Below are 14,117 nucleotides of genomic sequence, written 5' to 3' on the forward strand. Positions count from 1 at the left end.
GATTATTTTATTTTAGTAAACAATAATCAAGTAAAAATTATACGAAGAATATCTCCAACGAATATAAAAAATGTATATAATGATGCATTAAAAAAAAATATTGTAGAAATTAATTCTATAAATGTTGATTCTGTTTGTTCAACTATGGGTTCAAGAAAAACTTATTGTTATGTTATATTTGTAGATAATGTTGATGATGAAAAAAATGTTAATTATATGAGAAAAACATATCAAAATATTAATAGTTCATATAACAAATTTGTATCTAAAAATGGTTCAGAAGAAACAGAAGAACAATTATTTATACAACCAGTATATGTATTAAAAAAAAATCTAACAAAAAAATTTAACAAGTTTATAAATGATAAAACAATTAATAAATATGATTCATTCTTACTTGATTATTCATCTAATACATTTTCATCAATTAATGAAATTAAAAACTTAAGCAATTATTCACAAAATAAAGACGATTTATCATTCTTACATAATATATACAAAGATATTGAAATCTTAAACTTTCAAAAAATACCAAAATATTGCTTACCTTTTAATATCAATTGTCTATTTAATATTAAAACTACAACACCATATAAATTATATAATATTATTAATAGAACATCCAAGTTACAAATTATTTTCTCGTTAATTGTTGGTTTTATGTTATTCCCAACATTCAAGGAATATGGATTCTTGAAATATGTTTTGTTTGCTTTATCCGTAGGCTTTTCAGTAATTGTCATAAATATAAAGGATTTCATTCTTCTATTAGCTAGCTAAATTGGATAAACCAATTGGATTATAATACGATATATATGATACATTATATATATATATATATATATACATATATGTATATATAATGTGTGTATATATGTTTTATTATTGTTATTTTATTTTTTTCTTTTTTTTTTCCTATTTTTTTTTATATATGAACGTATAATTTTTCAAATTGGAAAGGGGTATATATATATATATATACTATATGTAAAATATGAAGATAATATCACATAGATAAAATGAACAGAAATGTTCCGAAGTTTTTTTACCCAGGGATGAGAATAAGTAGTGATACACTTTAATGAAATATCAATATATATATATATATATTTATATATATATATATATATTCTTTATCTTATTTATTTATTTATATTTTATTTTTTTTATTCCATTTTATTTATCCTATATTTTTTTTTTTTTTTTTTTTTTCTACATTTCGAATTATGAATAATATATTTTTAATATTTTTTTTGAATTAACATTTTCGAAATAATTGTTTTAAATTTACATTTCCAAAAAAAAAAAATAAAAAGAAAGAAAAAAAAAAAAAAAGTATATATTCATTGTATTATATTATGTTATATTTTTTTCTTTGAATATTTAAGTTTAAATTTTTTAGTTTAATAAAATGATAATGTACCAAAAGGGTTGTTTGAATATATCTTTTGGATATTAATAAGATAATATTGTATATATGTATTTATTTTTTAACAATAGCTTTCTTATCATGTCCTATAAATTGTCTATATGTTATATTTATGGATTTCTTTTTTTTATACTTTATATTTATGATGCTCATAATGAGTTAATAAAAATGAGATTGTGTATTTATAAAGAAAAGGAATCTATTCATACATTCGTAAATAAATAAATAAATATATATATATATATATATATATATATATATATGTATATAGGAATATACTACATTTTAATTATAATATTTAACAAATGTAATAATGATACTTATAAGTTTTGTAACATATTATAACGTGATGAATATCTTCTTTAGTATTAATGTGTTAATATATAAACAGGAAATATTATTTACATGGAAAATATATATATATATATATATATATATATATATATATATATATATATATATATATTAATTAAATGTATTATATTAATTTAAATAGTCAAAATAAAAAATAAGAATATATTAATTTTAATATATCACCATTATGTTAATAAATATATATATATAATAATTAATATTAATATATATATATTAAAAAAAAATATAGTACTTAATAAAATCATGCTTCATATATGTATGCATATAATGTATATTATAATATTTAGCTGTGAAAAACATATTATATTTAATAAATAAGAAATATGTTTATTCATATGAAATTATAAAGTTATTAATATAATTATTCAACATAACATATAATTTATTTTATTTTTTTTTTTTTTCCCATACGTCATAATATATATATATATTTATTTATTCATTTATTTATTTATTTATTTATTTATTTATTTATTTATCTATTTTTTTTTTAATTTATATATTTTTCCTTTTTTTTCGTGATGATCATATTTTATTCTGAAATGAGGTAATATTATTATATATACACCTTATCATTTTATCTTGTGAATTTAAAAATAAAGGAAATATTTCGTTAGATAATATTCCTTACCTAACACATGTAAATAAAAATATATATATATATATATATATATATATATATATAATATATGTATGATTAAATAAAATTGTGAACGTATTAATATATATATATATATATTTATAAGATGGACAGAGATATAGCTAAATATGATTTAGAATCAAGTTCAAGTGTTGATGTTAATAAAAAGGGGAATAATAACAAGAGTGTTTTTGAAAAGATAAAACCATTCGCAGTAGGAGGAGCAAGTGGTATGTTTGCCACATTTTGTATCCAACCATTAGATATGGTAAAAGTAAGAATTCAATTAAATGCTGAAGGAAAAAATGTATTAAGGAATCCATTTATAGTTGCTAAGGACATAATAAAGAATGAAGGATTTTTGTCATTATATAAAGGATTAGATGCTGGATTAACTCGTCAAGTTATTTATACTACTGGTCGATTAGGATTATTTCGTACTTTTTCAGACATGGTAAAAAAAGAAGGAGAACCTTTACCTTTTTATAAAAAATGTTTTTGTGCTCTAGCAGCTGGTGGATTAGGAGCCTTTATTGGAAATCCTGCAGATTTATCTTTAATTAGATTACAAGCTGATAATACATTACCAAAAGAATTAAAAAGGAATTATACTGGTGTGTTTAATGCATTATATAGAATTTCAAAAGAAGAAGGATTATTTGCTTTATGGAAAGGTTCGGTTCCAACTATAGCTAGAGCCATGTCATTAAATTTAGGAATGCTTTCTACTTATGATCAATCAAAAGAATTTTTACAAAAATATCTTGGTGTTGGTATGAAGACTAATCTGGTTGCTAGTGTTATTAGTGGCTTTTTTGCGGTCACTTTAAGTTTACCTTTTGATTTTGTTAAAACTTGCATGCAAAAAATGAAAGCAGATCCTGTTACTAAGAAAATGCCCTATAAAAATATGTTAGATTGTTCTATTCAATTATATAAAAAAGGAGGTATCTCTATTTTCTATTCAAGTTATGCTACCTATTATGTACGTATCGCACCTCATGCTATGATTACACTCATAACTGTAGATTATCTAAATAATCTTTTAAAAAAAATTTCTTAACTTGATTACACAACCACAAGTAATTGAAATTATTTATAAATAAAAAGATTAAAATATATACGTACATATTATTAATTAATACATATAACCATTTTTTTTTTCAAAACAGTAAATATATATATATATATATATATATGTATACATATTTGTTATCATATTTTTATTATTAAATTAATTTTATTATGTCATATGACATATTTTAATTTTTGTATATTTTGTTTAATATTCCAAAAATCTAATGTTGTAATTTTTTTTTAAAAGTATATTATTTGTATTTATCTAGTGATCAAATAATTAAATTATTAAAGAAATATTCACTATTACTTAATTTATCTTCAAATATTTACAAATTATATTTTAAAACATAAAATAAAACATTAAAATATCTTGTGTATAAATGTTTTTTTTTTTTTTTTTTTAGTTATTAATGTTTTAGTCTTTTCCTTTTTTTTTTTTTTTTTTAAAAGACAAATTTATATCCCTTACATATTTTTTTTTATTTTTGATTTTTTGAAAAATGAAAAAAGTAATAATTATAAAAAATGTAAAAAAAAAAAAAAAAAAAAAAAAAATATATATATATATATAGAAATAAAATGAGAGTAATGATAATATATTGTAATAATATTACGTTTGATGAAAAAAAATAAATTTCACAAATTAATTATATGAAAATTTGTTTATATATTACATATATATATGATACCTTTCCATAATTTTTTTTTTTTTTTTTCATTTTGTGGGGTTGAGAAAACACAAATGTTGAACATCACATTACAATACTCCATCAACTGAATTATCATATATTTCATCACTATTTTTTGAGGTTAAGGATAATAAATCCTTATGATTTATATGTTCATGATATGTCTTCTTTAAAGGTTGCTCTTTCATATTTTTGGTTAGTGATAAAATATTCTGATATAATTCATCCTTTTTTGATTTCAATTTATTTCTTACGGAATGATTATTAATTTGGGGTTTATCTTTTTTAGAAGGGATATTTAGATTTTTATTATTATTTACTACATAATCTTTTTTTATTGTATTTTTGTCCTTTTCATCTTGTATATTGGTTTTTGAGCTGTTGTTAGATGCTAATATGTTAAATGGATTTTTTGAAACCATTTTTACTTCTGCCTTTTTGAAAATTTTTGATTTATTATTAATATAAACTTTTGTCTTAGATCTACTAAGAATTTTCTTATTATTATTATTATTATTATTATTATTATTATTATTATTATTATTTGTGTTATTGTTTTTATTTTTTTTATTATTGTCGTGGATATGTACAGTCTTCTGTGCTTTTAGAAATTTTTTTTTGTTTATAAAAATTATTGGGTTCGGTGGTTTCGTCAAATGCAACCTTGGCATAGTTTTTCTTTTTTTCAATACTATGGTGTTTTGCTTTTTAAATTTTGATTCCACCATTGTATTTAATTTTTTTAGTGTATTTCGTTTCTTAAGACTTATATTATTGCTATTTTTAGTTGGGAAATTAATGGTACCTATTCTTTTCATTTTCATTGATTTTGCTCTAGCTATTATTTGTTTTGCTATTTTTGATTGATCATCTTTGCTTTTTTTGAAAACGATAGGTTCCTTTTCTATAGATACCTTTTTATTTTTTTTTGGATTGAAAGATTTTTTTTTCGATAAATTTGATTGATACATATCTTGTTCATTTGATTTAGGTAATTCGAAACTATTTTTATAATATACTCTTTTAATTTTTGTGTCCTCATGTTTTTTTTCCTTTTCATTTTTTTCATTTTTTCCATTTTTCCCATTTCCTGATTTACAGTACCTATGATAATGTTCTACTTCCATTTCTTTCTTTTTTTCATGTTCTTTCATATGATGAGCATTTTGTTTGGATGTATTTTTTTCTTTTATATTATCTGTTGATATACTATTTTGGTTTTTATAAATTTCCATCACATTGTATTTGCTAAATATATTTTCATTTTCGCATATTTTTACTTGCTTTAGGTTTTGTTGTGTATTTTTTAATATTTCCTCATTTTTTACAACATTTTCGTTTTTTATCATGTTCTCACGTTTTATTTTATTCTCATGATTCATTTGGTACTTTTCATCATTTTTTTCTTTTTTGTGTTTTATTTTTCCATGAGTCAGATCATTGATAAGCATAATTAATAAATCCTTTTTTCCTTTCTTATCTGTATTGATTATATTGTTATCAATCAAGTTCATTTTTTTTTTATTATCTTTTTGTATATCATTATTATTGTTATATTTGCTTATTATATTGTCAATTTCATATTTTTCGTCAGAATTAAGGGAACTTGAAGATTCTTCAACCTCATTATGTTTATATTTTTGATCATTTTTATATTTATTAGGTATATTTATTTCATCATTAATATGGAGATCTTTTAAATCCAAATTTTTTTTTTTTATTTTTTCTTGAGAATTAAAATTTTCTTTTTCATTATAGCTATAATAATACATGGATGAATCATCGTTATCATGTGTATTGATATATTGCATAGGGAAATTATCTAAATTTTCATAACGTGGCTTGTTAAGTTCTTTTATTACATCGTAACTATTTGTTGATGAATGGGAGTAATCATGTATATTTTCATTTCCCATAGGAATTGAGTATGTATCTTCATAGGACTCCCGTTTTGATTTATCCTTAATATTTTCTATATCATATATGTCCATATTAATAACATTGTCATTGTCATTATTTTTTTCTATATTAATATGTGGTTCCTCAGTGGAATTATTATACTCGGGTTTTAATCTTGAAACAAAAAAGTTGTCCTCGTAACTAAATGTATCTATCTTATTTATATTCTTCTTCTCTTTTTTATTATACTTAATTGTGTGTTCCTTTTTTTTCCCTTTACATTTTGGACACTTTTCATATTCAATATCTCGAGGAATACCATAAGGATAGGATACTAAAGGATTGCATTGTCTATTTAGTTTTGTGTGAGAAAGGATATGTGGAGAAAATATGGTTTTTATATGTGGTTTATTCATTTCAAAAGGTTCATACATTTTTTTGATATATGGACCTTTTAATTCCTTCTTAAAATAAGGATTATATATAAATTGCTTAGCTCTTATATTATTTGCGAAAGCATAATCTTCTTGTGGTCTATAAAATGCTTGGACATTAATATCTCTGTAACCTGGTATATAACTTGTTTCGTTCATTTTAAATTGGAGTGGGCAGATTGATATTATTCTTCTGTTGAATAGTTAAATGAATTATAAACTAGAAAAAAATATAGTATGAATATATTTGGAAATATTCTCAATTGGTACAAATAAAAAATATATACATACCAGAAGTTCTTATATGTATCAATAAACATAAATTTGATATATTTATAAGATATAAAAATATTTTACTTATCTTATAAATATCAATGGATTAGTTTAAAGAAGAAATATGAATGGAAGAAGAAAAAAGTATATTTCATGGAATAATTTGAAAAATATAAAATATTATAATAAACAACCTCATAATATTTAACACACAAAATTATATGTATGTATGTATGTATGTATGTATGTATATATATATATATATATATATATGTATATATATATATTAGAAATGAAAACAAAATGGGTATTTATGAATAATGCTATCATATAAATTTTTCTTTTTTTTTTATCCAACTATTTAATTTTAAAAAAAAAAATTTTTTTTTTTTTGGTAATATTTTAATGTGTGAATAGTTAGCCAAAACAATAATAAAAAAAAATAATAGTTAGTAAGTGAACAGAATTTCCCTTGAATGTGCATAATTTTTCTCCTTTTACGACACCTTTTTTTTATATATATGTAGAATAGCTTGAATATTTATAGATCCTTCCTCTATTATAAATATTATATTTCATATATGAATTTTTTTTTTTTTTTTTCCATGAATCGTTCATAATTTTTTTTTTTTGTTCAGAATTTTATTAAATCTATATATATATATATATGTTTTTTTTTTTTTTTTTTTTTTTTTTTTTTTTTTTCATTGTTTTATATAATTTTTTATATAACATATTTTTATGGCTTTTTATCATATAAAATATTAAAGAATATATTTTATTCATACAATATATGGATTAAGGAAAGTTATTCCATTTTGTAGTTATATATATAAGAGTATTTATATATGTATGTATATATAATTTAGTTAAGTTATATAATAATGTTTTATCCCATTCATTATTTATTTATTTTATTTTATTTTATTGAATCAGTAAATAGTAAGGAGCATGAATTTGTTCAATTACACACATAACTATATATATATTATAAAATATAAAAATTTTTATCACAACCTCTTGAATATTGAATTTTTTAAGCATTTTAAAAGTATAGAAAAATTTGGATTGTTAAAAAGGTTTTATAGTACAAAATTTAATTCAAAAGAATATGAGAAATATGATAGGAATAATAATGATAAAAAATGTATTATATTAAGGAATACTGAGAGTGTATCCAAAGATATAAAAATTATTGAAAACGAAAAAGAATGCGAAGAAGCAGCTGAAGAAATTAATAGAAGTGAAATTATTGCAATTGATTTTGAGGGGACAAATTTGGGTAGATATGGAAAAGTATGTTTAATGCAGGTTTATGTAGAAAAAAAAAATATGAATGAACAGAGTGATAATATACTCCAAAAATATTATATATTTGATTTACTTAAAACATCAGTAATAAAAAGCGCACAAAAAATAATTGAAAATAAAAAAACTTTGAAATTAATACATGATTGCAGAGAAGATAGTTCTGCTTTGTATAATCAGTTAGGAATGAAACTTGAAAATGTTTATGACACATCGAGAGCTCATTTACTATTAATGGAAAAACAAAAGAAGAATGATATATATCAAGTTAGTTTTGCTCAACTTATAAATGATTATTTAGGTATCAATGATGCTTCATTAAGTTTTATTAAAAAAGAGATGTATAAGAATGAAAAAATTTGGGAAACAAGACCTTTAAGTAATATAAGTATAATATATGCTTTAAAAAATGTAAAATATTTATACAAGTTATACAAAATATTTGATAAATTACTTCCAAAAAAACTCGTTTTGGAAAAATCCAAAGAATTTGTAAATTATTGTTACCTTAACTATGAATATAAACTACCTAACGATTTAGCTAAAAGGGGGAATATAGTGGAAGCTATGCTTGTGAGTAAATCTTTATTAAATTGTGTTTTTAAATTGAATAGTACTAGAAAAGGAATGGCTTGTACTCCATCAACGATTGCTCATTTTGTTGATGTTAAGATTGGAGATGTTGTTTTGTGCGTAGTAAGTAATAAATCGATAGATCAGAAAATTTTATATTTATGTAAGCATGATGATGTGTATGATTATTGGAATTTAAAGGAAAGACCCAGGGAAAAATTCAAACCATCAATACATGAATGTACTACTGATCCTATGATTACATTTTGTAATGAGGAGCATTCATCTTAATTATGATTTTATAGAACTGAACATTTACATTAAATATAAGAACTTTATCAATATGTAGTTGTAAAAAATATTTAATATTTATAATAAAATATATAAATTATTATACGTTCATTTTATTTATTTTGTATTATAAATTTTTTTTTTTGTAATTTTTACATAATATATTTTATTATTATTATTATCTTATTATTTTATATATTTATTTATTATTATTTTTTTTTTTTTTTTTGTTATTATAAGATATTAATATATTAATATATTAATACTATATATAATTAAATATTACAAATATGTGTATAATTGTGTAAAATATAAAAATACACTTTTTAATAATACACATATTATTATATATATATATATATATATATATATAATGTGTAATAATTTTATAAAATTAAAAAAGATGCAATAATTTATAAATTATACATTATATAATTCTTGAAATATAATGATTAAACTGTCTTTTTTTTTTATGTTTTTGTAATCATATTTTATATTTAAATAATATAAAATTAATATATTATTATAGATAAAAATATTTATAATATGAATATATGTATATATATAATATATTGATGTCATCATATTGTAATAAGAGTTAATTTTATTTATATATATTATTCAATGTGGATATGTTATCGATTCATTATGAATAGGATCCTAAACACGGTTAAATAATTTAAGTAAATAATATATAAATATATATATATATATATATATATATATATATAAGTATGTATATTTATTTTTGTTATTATACTCAATTTACATTTATTTATAAGGCTTATACTTTTATGAAATTATTGTGTTAAGAAAAAAAAAAAAAAAAAATGTAATGTAAATAAATTAAGCACATAAAGTTATATATATGGATGTGCTTTAAAAAGTTCATATGAATATTATTTTTTGAATAAATAATTTTTTACATATATGTATATGGTATTTTTATACTATGTAAAAGAAGGATTACGATAAAAAAAGCGTTATATTAATATATATATATATTGTTATGAGAATACACAAAATTATTAATTTATTATTATTTTGTTCAATATTTTTTAATCCTTTTCATTAAATCAAGATTAGAAGGAATTTTATTTTTAATACTATGATCATATAAATATTTAGAATCTGTTTAGTAAAATGAGTTCAGCAAAATCGTATAAATGGGTAATTATTATTTTTTTCTTTTTTAAATTTATGTCATGTGTTAATATAAGTGATATATATATATATATATATATATATATATATATATATATATTTATTTATTTATTTATTTATATATCAGAAGTGCTTATATAATAATATATGAAATTATATATATCTATATAAATTCATCTGAAGGAAATATATATATATATATATTTTTTTTTTTTTTTTGTGTGTGTTCTTCATTTTTCTTTCATTTGAATTAATTTTTTTTTTTTTTTTTTTTTTTTTAGTACTTGGAAAATGGTTGTGAAATTGTGCCACTGAAAAGAGCCTGCAATAGGGATTATGATTATTCACTTACCGTGTTGGATATTCAAGCTGATTTTTCTGAATTTTTAGTTGAAGAGAATAATATTATAAGTAATGATAAAATAGTGAAGGCAGATGAAAGCATATTTAATATACAGAAGAAACAATTTCTTCATAAAGATATGAATATTTTGGAAAGAGAAAAATATGTATACGAAATTGATCATTTATGGGCTTATATAGAATGGCATTATAACTTTGAGGATGAAATAAGATTACAAAGAAATTTAGTAAGTAACATAAATAAATTAAAAAAGGTACCTAAATTATATGTTTCAGCACATATAATTGAAGGTGTTATTAATGAGATGTCTAAAAATGAGAATATTTGTATATTAAAATATACGACGTTTTCTAGTTTTTATGAAAAATATAAAAACGAATTAGATAATATAAAGATGAAAAATAAAAACAGTATATATAATGTGTGTAATTATATATATGAAGTTTGTGATATTGCAGATAAATCTCTTCTTTTTGCGACTAGTCCTATAATTAATACTACTATGAAAAATGTATTAAGTATAACAAAAAGTGGGAAGAAGAGGGAAGATTTTAATGAAGAAGCAGAAAAGGAAATTATAACTGAAGATGAAATATGGCAAATTTATTTATCCAAAAAAATAAAATGTATTAATGATCAATGGTTATTAATTTGTATTAATCAGGAATTAAAAAAAATAATAAAAGAATCTGGTGATCTATATTTTAAAATGTTTAATAGGTATATAAAGGAATATAATGATTTTATAAAAAGTCATGAATATAATACATCAGAAAAAAATAATGATATGAATAATATGAATATTAAAAATAATAATGTTTCAAAAAATGATAGTAATAATATTAATAGAAAGAGTAATATTTTTTTAAAAGGAACACAAAAAAATATATTCGAAGTAAATCATATAAATCATCAACTGAACAATGAAAAGTTGAAGAAATATAAAGTAAATTTAATTTTTTCAGAAAATAAAGATATTAATTATATTTTATATAAATTATGTTTAAATTTGGGTAAATTTAATGATGCAGTTTTGTGTACCAAAAATAAAACATATAATATTTTAATGAATGATATCGATGGAACATTGGCTATATGTCTTCAATCATTTGTTTCAAAATATTATAGAAACAATTCTATGGATAATTCTGACAATATGGCTAGTAACAGTACAGCTAGTTGTAGTGTTAACGATAATTATAATGCAATAAGCACAACTAATTTTTCAGATGACATGGATGAATTGATAAAGAATCTTTCTATTATGGGTTTGTGTAAAGAGAAAATAGTGTTAACAGAAAAGGCAACACTATTTAATAACATTGAATTGTTGTATTCATATTATCTTATAGTTCAGAACGAAGCTTTAGACAATGATGATGCAAAAAGTGGATTAAATATACAAAATAATGTAGATAATAATGAAAACAATTACGATAATAATGAAAACAATTATGATAATAATGAAAACCATTATGATAATAATGATGATGGGATTATATACTTTAGTAAGAAAGCTCTTTTTGAAAATTTACAATTTTCAAATGAAGAAATTAGTAGTTATTTATTACATTTACAAAAATACAGTACGAATAATTTAATATATATAGAAAATAAAGGATTTAGATATATCAAGAGTGAAATTATTTACGAATTCATAGTTAAACTTATTGAATTAATTAGTATTAATGATGAACTGTATGAAAATCAATATGTTCAAAGAAGTCATATGGAAAATTGTGCTTTTAGTAAATATCAAGAAGATTTATATAAAAATGTAAGGAAAAGGTATGGAATAAGCTTTACAAATTTGATGAGTATAATTTATGAAAATATGCATGAATTTGAATTTTTAAATAAAAATAAAATACCTATAGAAAAATATGTTATTTTACAATTGTGTTGGAAATGTTGTGATATTGAAAATAATCATTTTGAATATTTTAATATCTATTATAATTATTATTTCTTTTATGAATATTTAAATAAATCATCTAATGAATTATCATTTGAGAACATATTTGAAGAATATCTAGAATTTTTAAAGAATGATATATATATTGATGAAACTATTATATATTTTAATTTGTTTAAATTACATAATATTATGTCTCTGAATATATTAAGGTCTAGTGGTCAGGTTGTTATTCATTCTGATAAATTATTTACATTTGATATGGACATATTTACGTATATCAAATATATAGATGACAATTTTAAAAATTTTAATTCTTCCTTAATGGATAAGATTATACAAACGTTTATAAAGAGTTATCAATTTTTTCTGGACTTTGGTTATGATAAAAATGGAACGAATGAAAAAAATAATATGCATAATAATAACAATAATAATAATAATAATAATAATAGTAATAATAATAATAATAATAATAATAATAATAATAATAATAATAATAATAATAATAATAATAATGGTGATGGATCCTTAATTGACAATGAACTTATTAATACTGACATATATAAAGATCGAGTATTATTTAGAAATAATATCCTTTTGAATGTAAATAATATAAATCATATATGTAATGATAATTACATGTTTGAATATTTTATTGTAGTAAAATATTATTATAGTGATAATAGTTTTGCACTATTAGAAAAAAAACTAAAAAAATTTATTAAAACAACAGAAGATGAATTTATGCAAACATATGAAAATTCAACAGATAAATATGACATGCATACAAAATTTAAATCTAATTGGGATAATATAAAAAGTAATTACTGTTTAAATTATAAAATCTTCAAATATCAAACAACTTCTTTTCCTCATATAAGGCTAAATAATAATTACAATGATTTATTAAATTTGGTATATACTCCTTTATCTTTACATTGCTCAATATTTCGTGAAAATGTTATATATAATAAAAAAAGAAATACATTCCAGTTAATCCCATCCTTTTTGTTAAAAAATAATTTAAGAAGTTGCTTGACGGCATTGTTTACATTTAAAAATTCTTATTACGCTCAAGAATTTTATCCATTCTTAAATCCATTATTGAATAACAAGGTATGTACTAAAATTTTCAAAACGTATAATAATAAGAGAAATGGATATATCTTATATTTCAATATGTATAATAATGTATATATGTTACCTAAAAGGATTCAACATATATATATATATATATATATATATATATATATATATTTATATGTGGACTATTTATCTGATATATATATATATATATTTTTTTTTTTTTTTTTTTTTTTTTTTTTTTTCTATTAGGATTTGATTGGTACTATAGCTGTACCTCCCTTAAGACACTGTAGGACTATGTTGGTTGAAAAGGAAAACGAAAACAATGTTGAATTTATAGAAACGAAAAATATTGTCTTATCAACATTAAATAATGATATAAAGAATTATAAAATGGGTACAGAAAATAATAACAAAATTGTTGAAAAGTTGTGCAAATTGTACAATTGCAATTTGCCAGTTAATAATTTTTCTACATAATGTTTTGCATATATTATATATTTATTTATTTTTTTTTTTTAATTAACTTTGTAAACTTATATATATATATATATATATATTATATATGTATATTTGTTCCACATTTAATTCAAT

At 19.7% G+C, this 14,117-nt stretch overlaps 5 protein-coding genes across 5 annotated transcripts in view; 4 read left to right on the forward strand and 1 right to left on the reverse strand.

The window, feature by feature from the left end:
- PF3D7_0823800 (DnaJ protein, putative) overlaps positions 1–780 on the forward strand; it is a gene marked incomplete at both ends in the record, with an annotated part of 1,968 nt that extends 1,188 nt beyond the window's left edge. The window contains one exon of the mRNA XM_001349250.1: positions 1–780. This exon is cut by the window's left edge and continues 1,188 nt beyond it. Coding sequence (XP_001349286.1) covers positions 1–780 — 780 coding nt within the window.
- Positions 781–2,550: 1,770 nt separating this feature from the next.
- On the forward strand, positions 2,551–3,507 carry PF3D7_0823900 (dicarboxylate/tricarboxylate carrier; the record flags this gene model as incomplete). The annotated part of the gene is made up of 1 exon (XM_001349249.1): positions 2,551–3,507. The coding sequence occupies one exon, from the start codon at positions 2,551–2,553 to the stop codon at positions 3,505–3,507; it is 957 nt and encodes a 318-aa protein (XP_001349285.1).
- A 774-nt stretch (positions 3,508–4,281) lies between these two features.
- PF3D7_0824000 (conserved Plasmodium protein, unknown function) lies at positions 4,282–6,705 on the reverse strand (the record flags this gene model as incomplete). Its single annotated transcript, XM_001349248.1, has 1 exon — positions 4,282–6,705. One exon carries the CDS (start codon positions 6,703–6,705, stop codon positions 4,282–4,284), a length of 2,424 nt encoding a protein of 807 aa, XP_001349284.1.
- A 1,065-nt stretch (positions 6,706–7,770) lies between these two features.
- PF3D7_0824100 (exonuclease, putative) lies at positions 7,771–8,991 on the forward strand (the record flags this gene model as incomplete). The annotated part of the gene is made up of 1 exon (XM_001349247.1): positions 7,771–8,991. One exon carries the CDS (start codon positions 7,771–7,773, stop codon positions 8,989–8,991), a length of 1,221 nt encoding a protein of 406 aa, XP_001349283.1.
- A 1,143-nt stretch (positions 8,992–10,134) lies between these two features.
- PF3D7_0824200 (conserved Plasmodium protein, unknown function) lies at positions 10,135–14,003 on the forward strand (the record flags this gene model as incomplete). The annotated part of the gene is made up of 3 exons (XM_002808828.1): positions 10,135–10,161; positions 10,437–13,553; positions 13,773–14,003. The coding sequence occupies 3 exons, from the start codon at positions 10,135–10,137 to the stop codon at positions 14,001–14,003; spliced, it is 3,375 nt and encodes a 1,124-aa protein (XP_002808874.1).
- Between the last annotated feature and the right edge of the window lie 114 nt (positions 14,004–14,117).

The sequence above is a fragment of the Plasmodium falciparum genome (genome assembly GCF_000002765.6).
Source record: "Plasmodium falciparum 3D7 genome assembly, chromosome: 8".
NCBI classification, from domain to species: Eukaryota; Apicomplexa; class Aconoidasida; order Haemosporida; family Plasmodiidae; genus Plasmodium; species Plasmodium falciparum.